This window comes from Fusarium redolens, assembly GCF_020744475.1.
Source record: "Fusarium redolens strain MPI-CAGE-AT-0023 chromosome Unknown BKA55scaffold_13, whole genome shotgun sequence".
Taxonomy (NCBI): domain Eukaryota; kingdom Fungi; phylum Ascomycota; class Sordariomycetes; order Hypocreales; family Nectriaceae; genus Fusarium; species Fusarium redolens.
This window is the reverse complement of record NW_025763676.1, coordinates 453,122-473,690: the sequence shown is the minus strand read 5'-3', so window position 1 is coordinate 473,690 and position 20,569 is coordinate 453,122. Positions and strand designations below refer to the sequence as shown.

General features: G+C 48.7%; 10 protein-coding genes across 10 annotated transcripts; 7 read left to right on the top strand and 3 right to left on the bottom strand.

The window, feature by feature from the left end:
* Nucleotides 1–253: 253 nt before the first annotated feature.
* Nucleotides 254–2,187, top strand: BKA55DRAFT_575841 (fungal-specific transcription factor domain-containing protein). The gene is made up of 2 exons (XM_046193426.1): nt 254–487; nt 547–2,187. Exons 1-2 carry the CDS (start codon nt 294–296, stop codon nt 2,111–2,113), a joined length of 1,761 nt encoding a protein of 586 aa, XP_046046343.1. The 5' UTR covers nt 254–293; the 3' UTR covers nt 2,114–2,187.
* A 45-nt stretch (nt 2,188–2,232) lies between these two features.
* Nucleotides 2,233–3,573, bottom strand: BKA55DRAFT_693075 (alkaline-phosphatase-like protein; the record flags this gene model as incomplete). The annotated part of the gene is made up of 1 exon (XM_046199861.1): nt 2,233–3,573. The coding sequence occupies one exon, from the start codon at nt 3,571–3,573 to the stop codon at nt 2,233–2,235; it is 1,341 nt and encodes a 446-aa protein (XP_046046342.1).
* Nucleotides 3,574–4,040: 467 nt separating this feature from the next.
* Nucleotides 4,041–7,527, top strand: BKA55DRAFT_596230 (major facilitator superfamily domain-containing protein; the record flags this gene model as incomplete). Its single annotated transcript, XM_046195915.1, has 6 exons — nt 4,041–4,150; nt 4,202–4,710; nt 4,761–5,578; nt 5,964–6,417; nt 6,467–6,749; nt 6,795–7,527. The coding sequence occupies 6 exons, from the start codon at nt 4,041–4,043 to the stop codon at nt 7,525–7,527; spliced, it is 2,907 nt and encodes a 968-aa protein (XP_046046341.1).
* A 149-nt stretch (nt 7,528–7,676) lies between these two features.
* On the top strand, nt 7,677–9,024 carry BKA55DRAFT_105192 (beta-eliminating lyase). Its single transcript, XM_046184693.1, has one exon. The coding sequence runs from the start codon at nt 7,825–7,827 to the stop codon at nt 8,884–8,886; it is 1,062 nt and encodes a 353-aa protein (XP_046046340.1). The 5' UTR covers nt 7,677–7,824; the 3' UTR covers nt 8,887–9,024.
* Nucleotides 9,025–9,088: 64 nt separating this feature from the next.
* Nucleotides 9,089–10,776, top strand: BKA55DRAFT_575832 (uncharacterized protein). The gene has a single exon (XM_046193425.1). The coding sequence runs from the start codon at nt 9,472–9,474 to the stop codon at nt 10,303–10,305; it is 834 nt and encodes a 277-aa protein (XP_046046339.1). The 5' UTR covers nt 9,089–9,471; the 3' UTR covers nt 10,306–10,776.
* A 1,158-nt stretch (nt 10,777–11,934) lies between these two features.
* BKA55DRAFT_596227 (aspartic peptidase domain-containing protein) lies at nt 11,935–14,251 on the top strand (the record flags this gene model as incomplete). Its single annotated transcript, XM_046195914.1, has 3 exons — nt 11,935–12,349; nt 12,403–12,697; nt 12,748–14,251. 3 exons carry the CDS (start codon nt 11,935–11,937, stop codon nt 14,249–14,251), a joined length of 2,214 nt encoding a protein of 737 aa, XP_046046338.1.
* A 446-nt stretch (nt 14,252–14,697) lies between these two features.
* BKA55DRAFT_518835 (uncharacterized protein) lies at nt 14,698–16,034 on the top strand (the record flags this gene model as incomplete). The annotated part of the gene is made up of 4 exons (XM_046188298.1): nt 14,698–14,957; nt 15,014–15,437; nt 15,483–15,945; nt 15,991–16,034. The coding sequence occupies 4 exons, from the start codon at nt 14,698–14,700 to the stop codon at nt 16,032–16,034; spliced, it is 1,191 nt and encodes a 396-aa protein (XP_046046337.1).
* A 70-nt stretch (nt 16,035–16,104) lies between these two features.
* BKA55DRAFT_518367 (uncharacterized protein) lies at nt 16,105–18,041 on the bottom strand (the record flags this gene model as incomplete). The annotated part of the gene is made up of 5 exons (XM_046188265.1): nt 16,105–16,275; nt 16,323–16,444; nt 16,498–17,122; nt 17,168–17,592; nt 17,639–18,041. 5 exons carry the CDS (start codon nt 18,039–18,041, stop codon nt 16,105–16,107), a joined length of 1,746 nt encoding a protein of 581 aa, XP_046046336.1.
* A 750-nt stretch (nt 18,042–18,791) lies between these two features.
* BKA55DRAFT_693067 (uncharacterized protein) lies at nt 18,792–19,605 on the top strand (the record flags this gene model as incomplete). Its single annotated transcript, XM_046199860.1, has 2 exons — nt 18,792–18,920; nt 18,970–19,605. The coding sequence occupies 2 exons, from the start codon at nt 18,792–18,794 to the stop codon at nt 19,603–19,605; spliced, it is 765 nt and encodes a 254-aa protein (XP_046046335.1).
* Nucleotides 19,606–19,825: 220 nt separating this feature from the next.
* Nucleotides 19,826–20,546, bottom strand: BKA55DRAFT_596223 (uncharacterized protein; the record flags this gene model as incomplete). The annotated part of the gene is made up of 3 exons (XM_046195913.1): nt 19,826–19,942; nt 19,987–20,376; nt 20,433–20,546. The coding sequence occupies 3 exons, from the start codon at nt 20,544–20,546 to the stop codon at nt 19,826–19,828; spliced, it is 621 nt and encodes a 206-aa protein (XP_046046334.1).
* Between the last annotated feature and the right edge of the window lie 23 nt (nt 20,547–20,569).

Sequence of the window (20,569 nt, the reverse complement as noted above, 5' to 3'; positions counted from 1 at the left end):
AGATTCCGATTCTCTAGCAATGACGAGGCATTTCACCAAAAATGGAGTCTACATGCAAAGTTCAATGTTTTCTGCATTCACAGTCCGTCGCATTTACTTCCTCTGGTCAATATAAATGTCATATTCAATCATGTGAATCTCAACTCCAAGACCAATAACGGTTAGCGCGACTGACGCCATCGCTCCAAGTCCATGGGATGGGTCCTCCTTATCTCTTCAACGCGGGGAAAGCTTCGGCGAACTTCACCTGACCATTTAGTTCAAAAATGTCTTCAACATGACCAACTATTCTCATGTCCTCAGAAATGAACGACACCCCCTCAAATCGCAAACGAAGTAGCGTCCGACGTGCCAACGTCACAGCTTGTCAACGATGCAAGTCCCGAAAACAGCGCTGTGACCAGAACATCCCGGCGTGTTCATCGTGTGGCCGTGCTGGAGTTCCCTGTGTAGGCGTTGATGTTGATGGACAATCTGTACCTAGGAGGTATTAGCGCCTGTTTATTCTCTCTCGCTAGAATAGAGTTATTACTTATACATATTCAGTTACATCAAAAGTCTTGAGGATCGAGTCGCTGAGCTTGAGCTGGCACTCCGGAATCAAGGAATTGACACCGAGTCTGTTGTCAGCCGAGCCTCCCAAGATATTCTTGAATCAACACCAGAGGCGCACAATTCTAATGATTCGACCTTACTGCGCCTGCTAGTACCCAGGCAAAATGACATACAGCACCCTGAAGACTCGGCCTACCATGCTCTCCTTGACACCATTACTGTACCAGACGCCGTCAAGTTTCCTCCCAAGTCGACCGCCATTCAACTCACCGCCACATACTTCGAACACTCGAACTTTTTCTCTCCTGTCCTAAACCAAGAGTCATTCAACAGTACCGTCGCCACTTTGTATCAAGACCAGATGTCCCCTGGCCAGGGCACTTCAATACAGAAATTCCAGCTTTGCATGGTTCTAGCCATCGCCATAAGACTTCTCAATAGGACAGATTCTTCTGTTCCGACCACTGCATCCGACTCGTTCTTCGCATCAGCTATTGGAATACTCACAGAGCGTCCACAAGCTACGTGGAAAGGCGATTTACAACATCTACAGAATCTTCTCCTCATTGTCCAGTATACCATTTTCGCTTCAAACCTCTCTGCATCATGGCACTTCACTGGTCTAGCAACACGATTGGCCATTGATCTTGACCTTCTGAACGAGACTCACCATTCCGTGGACCAAGACGCACATGAATCTAACATAGAAGTCAATAAGAGACGTCGGGTGTTCTGGTCCACGTACATCCTAGAAACAAACCTCTGCGTTATACTCAATCGTCCAAGATCAATACCTGACGAAGCTATCTTTACTCCTCTACCCTCAACAAGTGGACCCGAGTCGTCAAGTCCATTAGCAAACCACTGCATTCTCTTTCGCCAACTCGAGTACGAAATATTTCACACGCTTAACTATAAGCCTCCCGCAAATGGCAGCTACTTCGACTATAAAGCCTGGAAGATGGGCATGAAGGACCGTCTTGTGGCTTGGCATGCAAACGTACCCCCCGTAGACGCAACATCTAAGCTTGCACCTCAGAACTTCTTCGATGGCGCGTTGTACACAACCCTTGTTTCTCTTCTTTCACCGTCTCGCCACTTTCCCAATCTTTCAGAAGATGAGCTAAGAGATCTTGCGCAATATGCTTCTACGAGCATTGAGCTGTACAGAGAGGGGTTCAAGGAGGGCAAGTTAAGGTTCTATTGGCGAACGACACCAAACCTGTTCCAGTCTGGCGCCGCTCTGATTCACTGTATCAGGAGTCTCACACTCCAAGGTGAGGTGTTTGATGTGAACGCATTGAAGAGTCGGGTGTCTGTATGTTCAACGGTTCTGTGGGGTATGGCAGAGCGGTATCCTCCTGGAGCTTCATATCGTGACCGCTTTGATGAGATGTCAGCTACTATTGACGAAATGGCTTCCGAACTCCCGATGGATATCGCAAGTGACTTTCTGTTCGGGCATAATGTTGTCTCGTCGTTGGATCTAGATGGGACGGCGACGTTATGGACGTCAACTCCTCCCACTTTGGATCCGTGGATATTTGATCAAACATAATTGTGACAGCGGCCACCATCAGCTATCAAGAAAGAAGAAAAGAATCGATGAGCATATTTTTTAATTTATTCTGTTTGAATCTCTTACTCCCCATTGTGTTTCCAAATCTAGAACAGCCTTTAGAGGCCCTTCAGTGGGTCAGGCGGAGCCGGATCACTCCTCAAACTCTTCTCAAATGCCGCTCTCAACTTCATAACAGGCTGCAAAACCCAAGTGTTGTAAGCCAAAATATCCGTCTCCTCCTTTGGGTCTCTCACTACGTTAAACAGATACGGAGATTCCAGCTTTCCAGAGGACTGGTTGACTCTTGGTTCCCAGACAAAATGAAGCTTCCAATCCTTCCACTTCACAGCACGCAGTTCATCCTTGATGTAGAAGAGGAAGCCTTCACGCTGAGATTTAACGGATTCAGGATCCTTGAAGAATGATACCTGGCTGATGCCATCAATGGGTCTGTCGGATGGGACTTCTGCACCCGCAATCTCGAGGATGGTTGTGAAGATATCGGTTACGTGGACTGTCTCGTTGGATGTTACTCCAATGGGAACCTTTTCTGGCCATCTGATGATGAAAGGGACTCTCAAGCTCCCCTCCATGGCAGTATGATACGTCCCAGACCACGGCCCAGCAGTACCCTTGTATGGAGGTCTGAATTCAGGTCCATTGTCAGAGGCAAATATCAGAACCGTGTTCTCGCGAACTCCAAGCTCATCCAGATGGTCAATCAGTTGGCCAACTCGGTAGTCCATCTCAGCCATAGAGTCAGCAAACTCTCCCTGTCCTGTCTTCCCTTCGAAGTTGCGATGCGGCAGAGTCGGGAAATGCAGATGGACGAGCGGATGATACAGGAAGAAGGGCTTCTCTGCCTTGACTTGACGCGACAGCCAATCTTTTGACTGGTCAACTAGCATCTCATCGATCAACCGTCGCTTTTCGAGATCATACACACAAATGTTCTCAGAGTCTTGTCCCGCGACACCTTTCATGATATACGGCAACTCCGCAACTTCAGGTGTATACCCCAAAGCCGAAGTAAACTGACTCTCATCAGTGGTCCTCGGAATCCCAAACCACTCGTCAAATCCCCTGTCAGAAGGATACCGACCAGGAATATCACCAAGATGCCACTTTCCATGATGCGCCGTCGCATAGCCCTTTGGCTTGAGACATTCTGGCAGTGTACGCTCCCAGCTTGTAAGGCCTTGAGGAAACCCAGCTGGGACAGATTGTCGACACCCGGTTCGAATGGGATGTCGACCTGTCATCAAAGCTGAGCGCGTAGGAACGCAGTCACTCTCGACGTTAAAGTTGTGAAGGAGAAGGCCTTCTGTTGCGAGCTTATCGATGCGAGGTGTTGCGGCGCCGCGAAGAATGCCTCCACCGTAGCAGCCGAGCTCACCCCAGCCTAGATTGTCGGCTAGGATGAGCACGATGTTGGGTTTTGATGGATCTTTGGACATTTCGAATTGTTTCAATCTGCAGACGTTGATTTTGGCTCTGGCTTCAAGCTGATCCCTCGAGTCAACTTCATTTAAACTTTGCCGTTAGCTCATTGTCCTCGCCAAAGTCGCAATCGCGTATGTTCAAGGGATCAGCTTGAAGCCATCGGCGAAGCGTCCGAAACCCCACACTTTCGCTCATCGCCGACGCTCACCTCCGACGACTAAATCATCTTCCTTACAATAACCTAGCAAACCTCTTGAATGGTAAAGATACGCGATCAAAGCATTCAATGGCGTGCGCACCGGATCATCTGTGATACCTTATCATGCTTAAGAGCTATTGTAAGTCTTGGGACGGTAATGGATGGGTATAAAGACGTACGTCTTGTAGTCAACGGCTGGAAGATCTTGTATCGATACAGGCTGCTGAGTTACCCAGGATAATTGGACCTAGTATCCACATATCGTTGGATAAGTCTACCAAGATGGATCACAATCAAGATGCTAAAGACAGCCATGATGTTGATGATGCGCCGCAATCAATCATTGCGCAGCCTACTTGGACAGATGACGAAGAAAAAGCAGTCGTTAGAAAGTAAGTTCACGAACCCCATCTCCCAATTGACGCCCCGAGCTCACATCATAGGCTCGACATGATCCTTATGCCTCTTCTCGTCCTCGGTTTCTACGCCCTCCAACTCGACCGCAGCAACATCAGCAACGCCCTAACCGACACGCTCACAACCGATCTAAACATGACCAAAGACGACGTCAATCTTGGCGACCAACTCATGATGGCAGGCATAATCATCGCCGAGATCCCCTCCAACATTATTCTCCAAAAGCTCGGCGCGCCGATATGGCTTACGGGCCAGGTACTCATCTGGGGAACTGTTGCTCTGGCGCAAGCTTGGGTTACGAATGTGCATTCCTTCTTTGCGACGCGATTTCTTTTGGGGTTTTTTGAAGCTGGTTTTATTCCGGGTGGACAGTACATGCTTGCGCTGTTTTATCGCGAGAAGGAGTTGGCGCTGAGAACTTCGATATTCTATTTTGGGAATTATTTTGCTACTGCTACGGGATCCTTGATCGCTGCTGGTGTTTTGCAGATGGGCGGTATAGCTGGTCTGGCTGGTTGGCAGTGGCTCTTCATCAGTTCGTTCCTCATGCAATGCTCCGTAATTGATATTGCTAACATCAAACAGTTGAAGGTATCTTCACCTTAGTGGTCTTCTTCATCTTCATCCTCCTTCTCCCTCGATCGCCAATGCACACGAAACCTATCCACGGCCGTTTCGACCTCTTCACCTCACGCGAGCGTGAAATCATGCACGATAGAATTTACCAAGAAGATATCTCCAAGACCGAAGCCCACGCCAACATCACCTTTCGCGGTGTCATCGCCGCCCTCACCGACTACCGCATATGGATCCACACTGTTCTAAACGTCGTCTCTCTCGCTCCCAAGGGCGGTCTTCAACTCTACGGGCCAACCATCATTCGAAGCCTAGGCTTCAGCAAGATCAACTCCAATCTTTTAAACTCCGTCAGCAGCTTCCTCGTTGTTTTTCTGAGCTTCGCCATCGCCTGGGCGTCTGATAAAACGAAGCAACGAGGGTTATGGTGCGTGGTCGCGTTTCTTTGGAGTATTACATTCGGTGGTGCTCTGTTTGGATCAACTGATAAAGACAAGTGGACCAAATACGCCCTCTTCACCCTCTTGAGCAGCGGCAATGCACTATCTCAAGGCCTTAACGATGCTTGGTTGAGTATTAATACTCGATCTGCTGAGAAGCGCAGTATTGGCTTGGCGTTGGTTGTCATTGGGAGTAATGCTGGTGGATTAGCTGGAAAGCAGCTTTTTCGTGAGAGCGATGCGCCAAAGTATACAAAGGGATTTTTGGCTATTGTTTTGTTGTATGCTGCTGCTCTGCCGATTACTGCTGCGATTATGGGGGTTTATTGGCGACAGAATAAGAAATTGGCCAGGGAGCTTGTTCAGAATGAGGGGGACGTTGATCAGGTTGGTAGAAGCCAGCGCTTTCAGCTGTAGATATTGAGTCACGAAATGATAGTCATTCCTGAGTATGTTTCACTATTTTACAAGCCATAGCCTCTTTATTACTTCAATTTGAGGGATAACAGCTAAAAGCGGCTTATTCCCTGACCCTTAAAGAACCCCAACAACGGTCCAAATTCACCGTTCCTAACCGCAAAAGGCCGCACCAACCTCCAACCTCCAATGAAAAAGCCCCCTCTCCACCGCTGACTCTCAAATGCCGGTCGATCCAGATACGCTACAGTTCACTTTACCCTGCCAGCCCTGTCAAGCTGGGCATCGCACACCGAGACCCAAGATCCCCGGGCCATCATGGACTCACCTCAAAACGCTTCTCTCAACGAGCAAGAACGAAAGTCCGTCCCCTCACCCCCCGCAGCGTTCTCATTCTAACACTCGTAGAAAACTCCGCAATCGCCTATCTCAACGAGCTTTTCGTCGTAGACAGGCAGAATGCATCAGAGAGCTGAAAAACCGCGTGAATGCAGATCAGAGATCTGATAGTGAGCGTGTAGAAGCGCTTCAGAAGGAGAATAGATTGCTGCGACAGCAGTTGATTGATGTTCAGACTAAGATGTCGCGGATGATGGCGTCGGTGCAGTTGTTGAGTGATTCGGTGGCTAAGACACTTGATGATACGGCGGGTGGTGAGAGGGAGAGGGAGAGGAGTGAGCAGGTGAATGGAAAGACTGGGAATGACGAGCAGATTGTTGAAAAGGCATCGTTGCAATCGATTGACTTGGAGGCGTTTGATCCGTCGATTCTGGACTTTGATGCACCGTTTTCATCATCAAACGTCACTGGTAAGTATCGTCATTTCTATACCAAGTCAAGGCTAACAATTAGATGCAGCTCCCTCGACAGATAACGGCCTCACATCAGAACTCATCAATGTCGCTGGCACAAGTCCATTCTACTCTCAGATCCCCAATATCTGGAGCCATGAGTATCAGATGGGAATGCAGCCTTATCTAACTGCCATCAACGCGACAGCCGAATCGAGCATGGTTCTTGGTAAAGATTACTCTTTTACCAATTCACCATTCTCGGATCATATTCAACTGCTCCAGAGAATGTTGAAGAATAAGCTCAATACTCTTGGATTCGTTCCAGAAGGTCATAATCCTGTTCAGAGGTATACATCGTCGCTCTCTATCGCGGGGTATTCTAACATTTCTAGTGTCTACCAACCAGTCCTCATGGTCTTGTCCATGTTCAACAGCATGACTCGTCCAGACGTGATGGCCTGGTACGCCAAAACACGCTTCTATCACATCATCGAGCTCACAGCCTGGCAACTCTACCCATCATCCGCAACCTTCAACAAACTTCATCCCCGGTACCGCCCTACAAAAGCCCAGCTAGAAAATCCTCACCCCGGCATCATCGACTGGATCCCCTTCCCTACAATTCGCGATCGCTTAATCCAACTGCACTCTGCAAACCCTCACATCGACCAGATCTTCTGCGACGCTGTAACAGGCTACGTCGTTGAAGCCCTCATGTCAGATCTTGTCCTCGGAGCCCCGCAGATAACGGTCTACGTTCGTGTAACAGACCTCATCAACACAATGTCCTCCGGGACATCCGAGAGCGAAAACACAATCGCTATGCTCCCCGCACCAGATATTTCAACTTTATTTTCATCGCCTGCGTATGCTCGCGCTGCATTTAATAAATTGAATATGGACAAGGGCGCAGGATACTACAAGATCGACCCCGCATTCTTCGAAAAGTATCCTGAACTCTGGGACCAAGCTAGCGATCTCACAGCAACGGGAATGCCACTGAAGCCAAAGTATCAAAAGATTCTTACGTATCCGAAACCGCTCGACTCCTCAACTGTGGAGACCTATCGAAGCTTCATCGACTTTTCTCTCGATGCAGCGAATACGATATCAATGTCCCCATGATCAACCAACCGGGCCAGTTTCGTTATCTATCAAAAATAAATTCTCACATGATGCAATACACGTGTGAATACGGCATCATTAGCGCATTTGAGTTTGGTAAAGTTTCGGGAAGCGTAATGGAATGTTGAGTAAACGACCCACCACGACGGGTTTGACTAACACGCGAGTTACTAACACCTCGATTCTGTGATTCATCTGTGGATCATCGAGTGGGGATACAATCATCTATATAGAAATGCCAGAATTAGTACAGCACCATCACAAGCCAACATCTACACCAATTTCAATCCCTCCAAAATGCCGTCTCAGATACCAACTTCAATTCCTCGCTATAGTTTCATGGACGATTATAGCGAGGGTGCACATCCTGCTCTTCTCAAGGCGTTAATCACCAGCAACACCACTCAAGAAACTGGCTACGGAGGCGATACGTACTGCGATCTTGCACGACAGCGAATCCGTCGACATCTCGGCCGCAACGATGTCGGCATATTTTTCGTACCGAGTGGAACATCCGCCAATGCCATTTCCATCGCTGCATGTCTTCGACCTCACGAAGCTGTCATCGCTGCTAGCTCGGGTCATATCGTGACAAGAGAAACAGGCGCAGTAGAAGCAAGCGGTCATAAAATCATCAATGCCACACCACAGAATGGAAAGCTTACGCCTGCGACGATCGAGCGTGCACTAGATGATAATTGGCATTTTCCTCACATGGCGAAACCTCGACTGGTGTATATATCCAACGCAACGGAGATCGGCACTATATACTCGAGAGCGGAACTCGCCGCTATAAAACAAGTCTGCGAAAAGAACGGTCTCATTCTCTTCCTCGACGGCGCTCGAATTGGCACAGCCCTCGCATCGAAATCAAACGACATGACATTAGCAGACATTCTCGAACTCACAGATATATTCTGGATAGGCGGTACTAAAAATGGCGCCCTCCTCGGTGAAGCAGTAGTCGTAAAAGACGCCCGCCTCTCCTCCGAATTCGAATTCTACATCAAACAGCACGGCTCACTCCTCGCAAAAGGCCGTGTGATCGGCGCACAATTCGCCGAGCTCTTCGAAGACGATCTCTACTTTGAACTAGCGCGCAAGGCGAATTTAGCTGCTGAGTCGTTATCGAGCGGTATTGCGCAGGGGGGATTTTCTGTTTATGCTGCGACGGAGACGAATCAGGTTTTTGCGGTGTTGCCGTTGGGCTTGATCAAGGTATTGAAGGAGAGTTTTAGTTTTTATGTTTGGGAGAAGTGTGGTGATGATGAGGCTGTTATTAGATTGTTGACGACGTGGGCGACTGAGGGGGGGCAGGTTGAGAGGTTTGTGGAGATGGTTCATGCTTGGACGGGGTAGAAGGCGTTGGAGATTGAAAAGTTATCAATTGGCCCAAACTTTGGGAATAATACATGTATTTATTGAGAATTTCGATCATCTGCTGATAGATAACCAATTAATCCAATCATTGCATTGTGTTTACGTTCCTGGGCAGAGGAAGGGGATTACATGTCGTGTATCAGGCCTCGACAACTTTAGATAATGGAGAGTTTTTATTGACCTTCTATCTTCCGTCTATATGGTAATCTGTGACTCCTTTCCATCATGTCCATGGCAATCATTTGACCATGGGTTCCAAACCTGGAACAGTCAGCTGTGAAGAGCTTCAGCCGACTATTCTCGCTGGACCTCTCATCGAGGAATTCGTCCAGGTTTTACCGGCCCCTTCCCATTTGAATAGATATGGTGCATGTATGCATCTACCCAGCTTCGTAGTTCGTATCGTCAATGAATTTAGAATGTTGTTATCAATCAATACTCCGTCAGGCATCTCTCGGGTTCAGGCCTGCTTAGTCACCAGTAAGCGACGAGAAGGATTCGCACTATTTGACCGCTCAACCGACATTGATCATTGCTCTCCTTGCGAATCCTTTTTGAACGATCATGGCAGCCGTAGATACAGCTTTTGACGGGGAATTCGGGTTTCTGAAGTACCTTGACGATGCTAATCAATGTCAAGACTCGATAGCCGTCAAGCGCTCAGCCTATTGGTGCTACTGCGGTCCTCTCCTCAACCCCTCCACCGATCCGGACTCATCAATACCGGATACTTTCTACGACTTTGAGAGTCAAGTCTTTACAGGCTCTATTCGCCACAGACTTGTTCCTTTTCTGAGTTATATCAAGAGTCTTCTCCTCGCCAAGGGGCTTAAGCATTATTTCCTCACTATTCGCGCCACGACGCCAACTCACGAGTTTGATCAACCAAGATGGCATACCGATGAACTCTTCTTCACCAAGGACATACTCCCCGGTACACGCCTAGGTCTTAAATCACAACATCAAAAGCATCATCGAAACACCGGAACAAACTGGAAGATCTGCACTACCCTCCTCGGCCCCTCAACGCTCTTCATACCTGCATCTCATCAGCCCCACGCTCGCAAAGCTCAAGAATGCGCTCGTAACGCAGCAAGTACGGACCACGAATGTGTTTCAATTCGTTGTGTTGGCTGTGCAGCTGCAGCAGATGCTGTACGCGATGAACTAGCTACTGTACTAAAACCCTTTGGTGCAGAAGCAGCAGAAATAGGTGAATGCTCTGTATTCAAAGTTGGGAGGGAATTTGGAGCAGTACATTCTGAGCCGTGTATGAGTAAGGAGGCCCGTGGTAGAGTTTTTATCAACGTTGTGCCAGGGATGGAGGATGAGCTGAGAGTGTTGATGGGGAAATGGGGCATGAAGTTCCCCAGACAGTGGTGGGTGGGAGGGAGATGAATGCGAGACAGCTAATAATGTGTATCTAGCTCATTTTCGCTTCTTGATACTCTGTTTGAGAGGTTCGTTTTATTCGCTGCTGTTGGCAGCCGGAGATTGTTAGTCTCATGGTCAACACGTGTCTCGTCCATTTGAGGCTTCGCAGCATGGGCTCGGGTAGAACTGCGGGGTAACACATGCACATGACAATTAAAGTTAAATGGACCAGCCTCCGTGTCTTGGTCTCACATCGTAAGTTGTTGACTTAAAAAGTCATGAATTTGTATGTCAGACGATGTCTTGGTACAGAGTTTTACGATGGCTGGAGAGCTACACAGAGAGCTTGAAGAGACACGGTCATCTCGTTCGATTAGAGCCAAGCGATAGTAATCACGAGCATGTGACCAACAGCCTTCTAATTAGGAGCATTTCAACTGAAACGTCTCTACAAGCAAAAAGAAATCCAGTGTCTACTCCAGTTTAGTTAACAACATGTTTACTTATTTATTTACAAAGAATTAATTTACGACATTTCACAGCCACGCCCATTGAATCAATGCGGCTCTACCGTTTCACGTTACAAGCGCTATCGGAATCGTCAGGTCCCCCCCAACCGCCCCCCGCCATCTCCCGACCATCTCGGCCGAGCGCAAAAACACCAATGCCTCTACACCATCACTGCCATTTGACAACTGCGCTTACAATGGTGTAACAAGCCAATCCAGCCACGTTCATTTCCCTCCATCCAAATCGCTGATCTCAATCAAAGCCCAGCGATAACCTTCAAGCACCAAACGTCACAGCAGATTGTGGCTTGCATCTACAGGGTTACATTTCGTCAAAGCTTACGGGAGCACGTCGACGTGGCGCTGCACGCCGTTTTTCACAGCGGGTACACCAGTAAATAATTCCCAACCTCTGTAAGACAAACACGGGATCCGAGTAGTCAATGTCTCGGGACGCGTTAATTCAAGGAGTAGAGCGTCTCCCTCTGTTTCAAACAAATACTGTCCCTGATCGGCGGGATCTGGAAATAACAACCCCGTATTCCTGCGTGAGAGGATACGACGATAGCTAATCTCATAATGGCAAGGCGCTAAGACTGCACCATTGAGGAGCTGACGTGACCCCTAAGAAGGGAACAACGCATAAGGGAGTCTCGTATAACCTTTTCTGCAGATTGATTGACAGCTCAGCTGAAAGTTTAACAAAGGGCGTTTTAAAATACCCACAAAGATATTAAATATTCCTCAATCAAGTGAATTCATTGCTCTCTCTTTATTTCCCTTCTTTTGTTCAGCGTCATCTTAAAAACCCGCTTGTATTTCCTGACCTGGCGCTACACGAGACCCCCTCCTCGAGATTAGCGCCAGGCACAGATCATCCAAGACAAACCAGGGTGAACCCCCCCTTAGCTCTGCATTGGTTTTATATAGAAACAGCCAGCAAAAATTCCCGCCATCTCCATTTTTATTTTGGTTCTTCCAACCTCTCTTCCTCTGTTCTTGAGGTTTCACTCCCATCTTCTTTAATTGTTTCGTTTCCCCGGTCACTCACTACGCCGGGTTAACAAATTCCATCTTATTTCCTTCCCCTGTCTCTTCTTTTTCTTATACCCCGATTGTCTAAACGTCTCGATTGATTGTAGAGATGTTGTCCGCTCTTTTCCTCGCCATCGCGGCCCCCGCGTTGGCACACGCAGCCGCTCCCCAAGATGGCCTTATTCGCTTCCCCCTCAAAGTTTCCACCGGCGCACCCGTCGTAAAAGGCGTTACCAAGCGCCAAAACGAGGTCGCTCTCGAGAGTCAGCAGAACGGTTTCTTCTACAGCATTGACGTTGAGCTCGGTACGCCTGGGCAGAAAGTCACCGTCAATCTGGACACTGGCTCGGCGGAGCTCTGGGTCAATCCTGTTTGCGAAAAGGCGCAGCAGCCCTCATTTTGCCAGTCATTTGGTCATTTTGGCGAGAGTAGTACTTGGGTTAACCTTAACACTACCGGCGGTGTCGTCTACGGCACTGGGTATGCTTATTGGAACTATGGTTATGATCATGTTGTCATTGGATGTGAGACAGCATTCCTTACGGCCGCTGAGACATAATTTTGCTGACAGAATTAGCTGCCAATATTCGTAACCAGGTTTTCGGTGTCGCATACGATAGTTCCTTCACCAGCGTCGGTATCATGGGCGCTGCGCCCGATCTGAATGGTTGGGATGCGCCGTACCCCCTCGTCATTGACAGCATGGTCCGCCAAGGCCTTATCAAGAGTCGCGCATTGAGTCTCGACATTCGCACTCTCGATAGCGATCGCGGCGCCGTTATCTTTGGTGGTCTCGACACCAAGAAGTACACCGGCCATCTTGAGAAGCGTCCCATCATCCCCGCCGAGTCCTCCCCCGATGGTCTCACCCGGTAAGTTCCCCCGCGCTCAATTGACACGCGCGACCGTCTAACAATCGCAGTTACTGGGTTCATCTCGACGGTATTAGCCTCACCCAAGACGACGGTTCCGAAGACGCAATCTTCTCCCAGACAAACGGCCAGCCCGTTCTCCTCGACAGCGGATACACCGTCAGCGCACTCCCCGGCCCCATCTTCAACAAGATCGTTGCCTCGTTCCCCACGGCCCAACGAACCCCCGGCGCTTACGTCGATGTCGATTGCTCCGTCGCCGATCTCAAGGGCACCGTTGACTTCAAGTTCGGCAACACCATCATCAAGGTCCCCTACAAAGACTTCATCTGGCACAACGACGATCGCTGTGTTCTCGGTGTTTTCCAGGACGATGAGTTCCCTGTTCTCGGCGACACCTTCCTCCGCGCTGCTTACGTCGTGTACGATTGGGATAACAGAAATGTCTGGCTCGCTAACAACGAGGATTGCGGTACGAACCTCGTCGCTATCGGTACTGGTCCCAATGCCGTGCCTGACTTGGTTGGTGAGTGCGGCTCCGACTCTACCACTACTTCTGGAGCTCCTACATCCACCGAGACTGCTTCTGAGTCTGTTACCGAGTCTGTTTCTTCTGCCGAGACTACCCTTTCCTTCTCTACTACTCGTTACTCCAACACTACTCTCACATCCACCAAGCCTGGATCAACCTCTACTGGCGGATCTGGCAACACTTATGTTCTCCCTACTGCTTCCGCTCCCTCTACAACCATCACTTCCACCGTCACAACCAGCAAGGTCTACACGGTCACTGCCTGCCCTCCCAGCGTCACCGATTGTCCTGTCGGCCATGTCACCACCGAGATCATCACCTCTCTCACAACATACTGCCCCGGCTCCGACGCTACACCCGTTGCTCCTCAACCTACCAAGGCTCCCATCAAGTCAACCCTCACATCAACACGCGTGTACACCATCACATCCTGCCCCGGCCCCGGCTCCTGCAACAAGGGCGACGTCACCACCGAGATCGTTCACAACACGCAGATCATCAACCCCGAGCAACCGACTGGCGTGTACACCATCCCCGAAGCCATCCAGTGCGGCGCTGGAAACTTTGGCTGCAAGGAGGCTACCACCAAGGGATACCGTACCGTCACCATCACATCGGTCGTCAAGGCTCCCAAGCCTACTCCTGTTCCTGGCTACTGCACTACCTGCGGACCTCCTGGTTCCAACCATCACAACAACGGTACTTTCACAGGTCACTACACCAAGCCTGGCTATGAGCAACCCACCGAGGGCCACGCTACACAGGATTACCCCGAGCCTACGGGTAGCGCCTCCAAGCCAACTGGCAACCCTCTTGAGGAGCTTCACACCTACAAGCCCACTCATGTCTACGCGCAACCCCCCAACACCGTCGCAACCGTCATCAAGCCAACAGGTACACCCATCGACTCAACACCCTCTGAGCCAACGGGCACCAGCCCCGCGATTGTCAACGGCGCGAGCGCGTGGAACGTTCCAGCTCTTGCGGCATTCATCGTCGGTGCTTTTGTTGCTGCTTTGTAAAAGGAAATAATGGATGAGGCATTTAATACTTACTTAATAAGGTGAAGCGTAGATACTTTTTGCGTTGGTAGATATGGGATGATATTTTCCTTTTATTTTGTATCTGCTTCTAGAAGCGTATTATTCTTAGATTGGATATATGCATCGTTTGGATGTATTTATACGATATTGACTTTTTATGACATCCTTGATTGATGGTGATGGTTTGTGGGGCTCTGTAGCATCTGATTGACGCACCTTCTTGCTGGTGATGCACTTTGATGAATTCGTCAAGCTGAATTGAAGATGCGACTCTGAGGCGTCAATGAGTCGACCGAAAATGTCGGCGTGCATTTGTCCGACCATGACAGCAAAAATTACTTGAATTACCTAGGATGCGCATCCTTCATCGAACCATTGCTCTGATTTTATTCCCTCTTTCCATATCAACCCAATCCTCAAAAAACATGGTCAACATGCTCATCAAAATCAGCATCTCAGCCCTCGCCCTCCTCGCAATTCTTTTCCAAATCTATCTCAAAGAAGCAATATGGCTTGGTTTCGGCATAAACAGAACCCTCCAACCCCTCAACTCATTCCCCTACCAATGCCGTAAAATCGTCCATCATCGTCTCGAAGCATGCGAAGACATGTACTTATCCCAATCCACGCGGCAATTATTCCTCGCGTGTTCAGATCCAATTTCTCGAAGACAATGGCAACCAAAGTATGCTGATCTTGAACAAACTTCAGATTACCTTAGACTGTGATTAATAAATGTAGTGTTGGGTATCGCAATGTCTCGGGGCGATCGCAGCGCGACGCTGTCGTTGCATTGGATATCGATAAGCCAATTGATAACGGCTTTGAGTTTCGCGCGTTGACAACACCGGGGTTTGAGGGTACAGCTAGTGATGGACTTATCAACCTTGCTGGCTTTTCAGGTGTTGAACAGGCAAATGGCGATATTGATTTGTTTCTCGTCAACTTGCGACCGTCGGTTGATGCCGAGGGAGGACTTTTAGATCAATATGTTCACGGTGGAAATGACACTATTGAGCACTTTGTCACTGGTCCTGGAGCGGCGGAAATGAAACATATCCGCACTTATTCTCACCCAGGAATCGTTACGCCAAATCGTGTTGCGGCGCTGGATGATGGGACGTTTTATATCAGCAATGATCACGGTCCTCATAAATTCGGCTGGGTAAATACTCCACCTCCCATTTTACAGCTTCTACTAACAAACCAGCGCCATCACCTTTCAATGATTCTAGGCTTCTCCGACGTAACTTTCTGCGATACACAAAGCTGCAGACCCGTTGCATCCAACCTCCAGTTCCCCAACGGTCTCGTCATAAAGGACAATACCCTCTACCTTCCAGATTCTATAACAGGTCGTTTATACATCTACCGCATCCTTCCCAACCGCGATCTCGAAAAGATCGACGAAGTTGATCTCGGCTATGGCGTTGATAACGCATCTATCGATGAGAATGGTGATATCTGGATCGCCGCATTTCCTATCGGCGTTGAGATTTTCAAGGCATACAATGATCCGTATAATGCTCATCCGCCTAGTACTGTGCTGAGAGTTAGGAAAGTTGAAGGAGAGTATGTTGTTGAGAAGATGGTTGAGGATGCGGAGGGGGAGGTTTTGCCGGCTGCGACGACGGTTGTGCATGATGCCAAGACGGGAAGGCTTTTCTTGAGCAGTAAGTTGAGTCACTATCTGTAAGGACTGCTATTAATTCTTTAAGGCGTTATTTCACCATTTATCGCTGTTTGCGAACCAAAGTTGTAGATACAAACTATCGCTGGTCATTGGTTTCCATAGTAAACTCAACTCTCCACCAACGTTCCCTATCGCAGACTCATTTGACTCGACAAAGACGACCATTGTCCTTCTGTTCCCACTTCTCACTTCCAACACAAGGAAAACACCACAAAACATCATCAGGATCAACACCCTTCTTGATCGACAGAAGTTTCTCGTAATTGTTACCCCAAAAGGCATGCTGCCAATCTGGTTCGAAAGGAAGAGCCTAGTACATGTTAACATCAATTCCGTCCAACGATGAGATAGCCTTACCTCGTTAACATAGGCGCCTGTATTTGGCGACAGCTCCCTAAATGGCTCCATGGATGTATTCAACGTCTTGACTGCCTCAGCCTTAGAAGTCTTGTTGAAAGGTTCAAAGGACTCTCCAGAAACTAAGGTTCCGTCAGTAAACTCCAAGCTGACCTCTCAAGTATGGCAAACTTACTCGCATGAATATAACTCTTCCTCCAGCCAGGATTAACAGCTGCACTCCCCCCTCTAGGCTTCGCTTCCCTAACACCTTTCCCAGCGATCAAATGAACCATCAACCCCGCAGCAGACACCAAACTCTCCTCCAACGCCCCTCTCAACTTCTTCTCACCCTCCAACGCCTCCCCACTCACCAACCTCGAAGCAAGATAAAGCGTCACCCCCGCAGCACCCTGATCAAAATAAACATCATACCACTCCAAAAACGAGCCATACACTTCCTTCGTGGCACTAAACTGCACAGCCCCCGGCCAGCGTTTCTGAATACTCTCATTAATCGGCTTGAACAGCTTAATTATGTACTCTGGATCGTTAACGTCCTGTGCCGCAAAAACACCTTGGATCCCTGCTACTTCTTCCGGGCCGCCGGCGGGGTTGGGCGTTTTGGGGCTGAGAGATGTATAGCCTGAAAGACCGGCGTCGGACAAAGAGGGGAATTGGGAGAGGATGTAGGCGAGGAGATCGTATTTGAAGGGGGCGGCTGCGGAAGTTCCGATCGTGAATGCTGATGCGGTGATTTTGGGTGTTTTGTAGACTTTCATTGTGATGGATGTGAGGATGCCAAAGGTTGAACCGCCGCCCTGGATTGTCAGTATAATTAGCTACTTAAATGGTGAAGCACTTACTCCTCGCATGGCCCAAAAGAGGTCAGGATGATTATCTTCATTGATGGTCAAGATCTTTCCAGAAGGTGTAACCATTGTCATCTGGAGAACTTGATCAACTGCAAGGCCATGCTTAGTCGACAAGAGAGAATGGCCGCCGCCGGTAACGTAGCCTCCCAAACCGACAGTCTTTCCACCACCGCCAACAGCTACACGATCATACTTGTCCAACACGGTGTAGAGATCATACATCTGGGTTCCTGCGCCAGCAGTAACGGCATCGCCAGTGATAACAGTCTTGGAGTTATAAAGCTTGAAGGAGCCTTTATGGTAGGTTATGTTTTTGAGATGGTGGGTCCAGAGGGAGAGAGAACCGGGAGCTATGGAACGGCCCATGTAGTCGTGGCCTGTGTTCTTGACAACGAGTCTGACGTTGTTTTTCCGAGCTACCGTTTGTGAGTAAGAGCTCTTGTTGAATCATAAAATACTTACCAAAGTCAACACCAATCTTGATATCCTCCGCCTCGGTAACATTAATAACGTAAGCAGGATATCCAGTTCCACTACACGGATAACTCTCATCCGGAAGACAAGTCCAGTTCGAATACTGATCGTAGATAAGAGAAACAGGATCCTGCGTGTGAAGATCATAATGCTTCCAGGCTTCAGCGACCTTGGGACAAGTATCTTTATCATAAGATGGCCAGCCTTTGTGACAAACAGCTCCAGGAGGAACGGGCGCAAAGAGTCTCCCGTCTAAAGTGTCATTGAGACGGGACCATGCTTTATGAGAGGGCCAGTCTGAAGACCCAGGGTATGCCTTGCAAGTCTTGGGGACAGAATTTCCCAGAACTGAAGGGAGGAGAAAAAGGACGAGATGGTAGAGACGAGTCATTGTGAACTGCGACAAATTGAGCTTGAAATGCAATTTAGGCAATGAATTGTCGGTTTATATAGACAGATTCTGAAATGGCCCCCATCTTGGCATCGCATACATCGTATAAACACGTTCTAAACGAGGGATCATGTTCCGAGACTAAAGCAGACTTTTTGCGGCGTTGATGTCACGGCCCAGTCAAAAACATGCGTATTAGTCGGTTCTGTAGCTCAGCCCTGCCAAGAGGGGTCAAATTGTGGAGGTGGCTTGAATGGGGGATCATGATGCGAGATACGGGGCTTCATTGTCATATTTTGTGGAGGGAACGAGTCTGAGTGATTGGTCCGTGGGTGATTTGATTCAGAGGGTCATTGCCGGTAGACTAACAAGCAAAGTATTCTCTATCAATCTTCCCCAGGTCTCAAATGCTTTGCGACAATCACCTATCCATGACTCGAATAAGCCATCAAGGAATGAGCACCGTCAATAGCTAACTATTGCGCTCATTTGACTCCCGAAATGCCGAGATCGAGAAAAACAACTCATTCCAACCCCTGTCACTCCTCGCCATATCATCCCAAAAACGGCCTAACTCCATGCTCGTAATCAATGCTTAATCTCAATCCAGTAAAGATCAGGGCCAATTTCCTCCCCCAGACCCCTAATACTGCCCGTTTCCTCCTCTCTCGCGTGGCTGTCGCAAAAATGCCTTCAATCACTCATTTCTTGTAAAAGCCTGCCTACGTCAGGCGTCGTCACTCCCTCAAAATGCTGCGGCTCTCGCTGCTCGTCCACTCCCTAGTATCTTTATGTCTCGCGCGCAAAACAGACGGTGGAACGGTTTGGGCGACGCCGCATGATAGTTACTCCTCGTCAATTGGCGTCCCCGGGTGCAAAGTACGCGACATTACTCAATCGATTCATTCAATCGGGCTAACATCACCAGGTCAACACGAATCGCATCGCCTACTGGCCTTACTCCGTTGACTGTAATAACATCTGCATCGCGCTCACCTACCAAGACCGCACCGTACATCTCCTCCGCGTCGATCAATCCCAAGGCGCCTACGACGTAAGCTACGATGCGTGGAATTACCTCTACACAGGCTACTCAGCCACCGACAAACCTACAGCCGGCGGTCCCGTCGAAATGACATACTCCAACGCCGACGCTTCGAAATGCTCCGATTTAATACATACAAAAAAGAGTAGACTGCCCCTCAGCGCAGCGAACAGCATGAACTTTTTGACATCGTGTCTCGACCGGAACGAGAGTACCTGGGTTGGCGACAATTACGTTCTCTACAACATCCTCGACTCAATATGTACGCTTGGACACGATGAGACGTGTGAATTGGATTATCCGGCTGAGAATCAGGCGAAGTGTTCGCATACGATGGGCGTACCGGATGAACTGAAGGGGGAGACGGTTGTTAATATTAGGTATCCTAGTGGTGAGAAGGTTAGCGCTGCTGATGGGAAGCCAGCGGATGAGGATGGTGCGATGGGGTTGGAGAGACCAAGTGGAAAGGCTTTGGCGATTGTTGCTTTGTTTTCGGCGTGTCTTGTTCTTGGGATGTGATGCGTTGATTGATGCGATGCGATGCTGATGATGTTGGAGTTGGTGGAGGATGATAATGTCAAGATACCCTAATGTTTTGTTTCAATACCCATTCAATTGAGCAATTAATTCCACGGCACCAAATTAAACTAAACATGAATTAACTGTGTCTTACAATTTGGTTTCAACGCCGACATAAGAGAGTAGTTCCATCGTCAGGCAAATGGCCTGTTGTCGCCATTTATTTGCCCAGATTCAGCGCGTCTTTGACTTTGCCCATCGCCGACTTCTGCTGTTGTTGTCCACCCTCCTCACTTGGTCCAACATCATCCTGACACAACGCATCTTTTCCATGCATCTACCATTCGTTAGCACATGTAGTCAATTGAACAAGCGACATACCTTTAGTTCTTCCAGCTCGGCCTGGTGGATGACATCGTGAACCTCTTCAGCCGTCTCATCATTGAGACCAGTTGGGGCCTTTGGGCCAGAAGATCTTCTTCTCTCCGACATGATGTTTTGTCTTGCTGTATCGTGTAATATTGTATATGTCTCTTGGTGTTTCTGATCAAACCTGGGAAGGGTGTCAATTGACCGGGAGGCCAGCTTCATATAACTCCAGCTCTCATCTCTCGTGTCGTCATCCCTCCCATACCTCACGATAAAATGATGCTGACCAACGTCATGTTGAACCATCGCGGGGTCGAAATGGTATCGTTGGACGACAATCTCGAGACCCCTCATCATCACAGTGTAAATGGCGCTGCGACAACATGTCACTTGACCATGAGTCTCGTTATTTGAAAGTACAGTTTGCGTTCACATACCGTGACTGACAATCATCATACCACGCTGAGAATATAAACGCTTCGTCCCGATACGTTGAAATGCTTAATATCCGCACGATGACATCGCGAAATGCTTATCTTTGTCTTGTTAGTGTTCAGCTGCTCGTGTGCCATCGTGTGACTTTTGGGGGATTGGA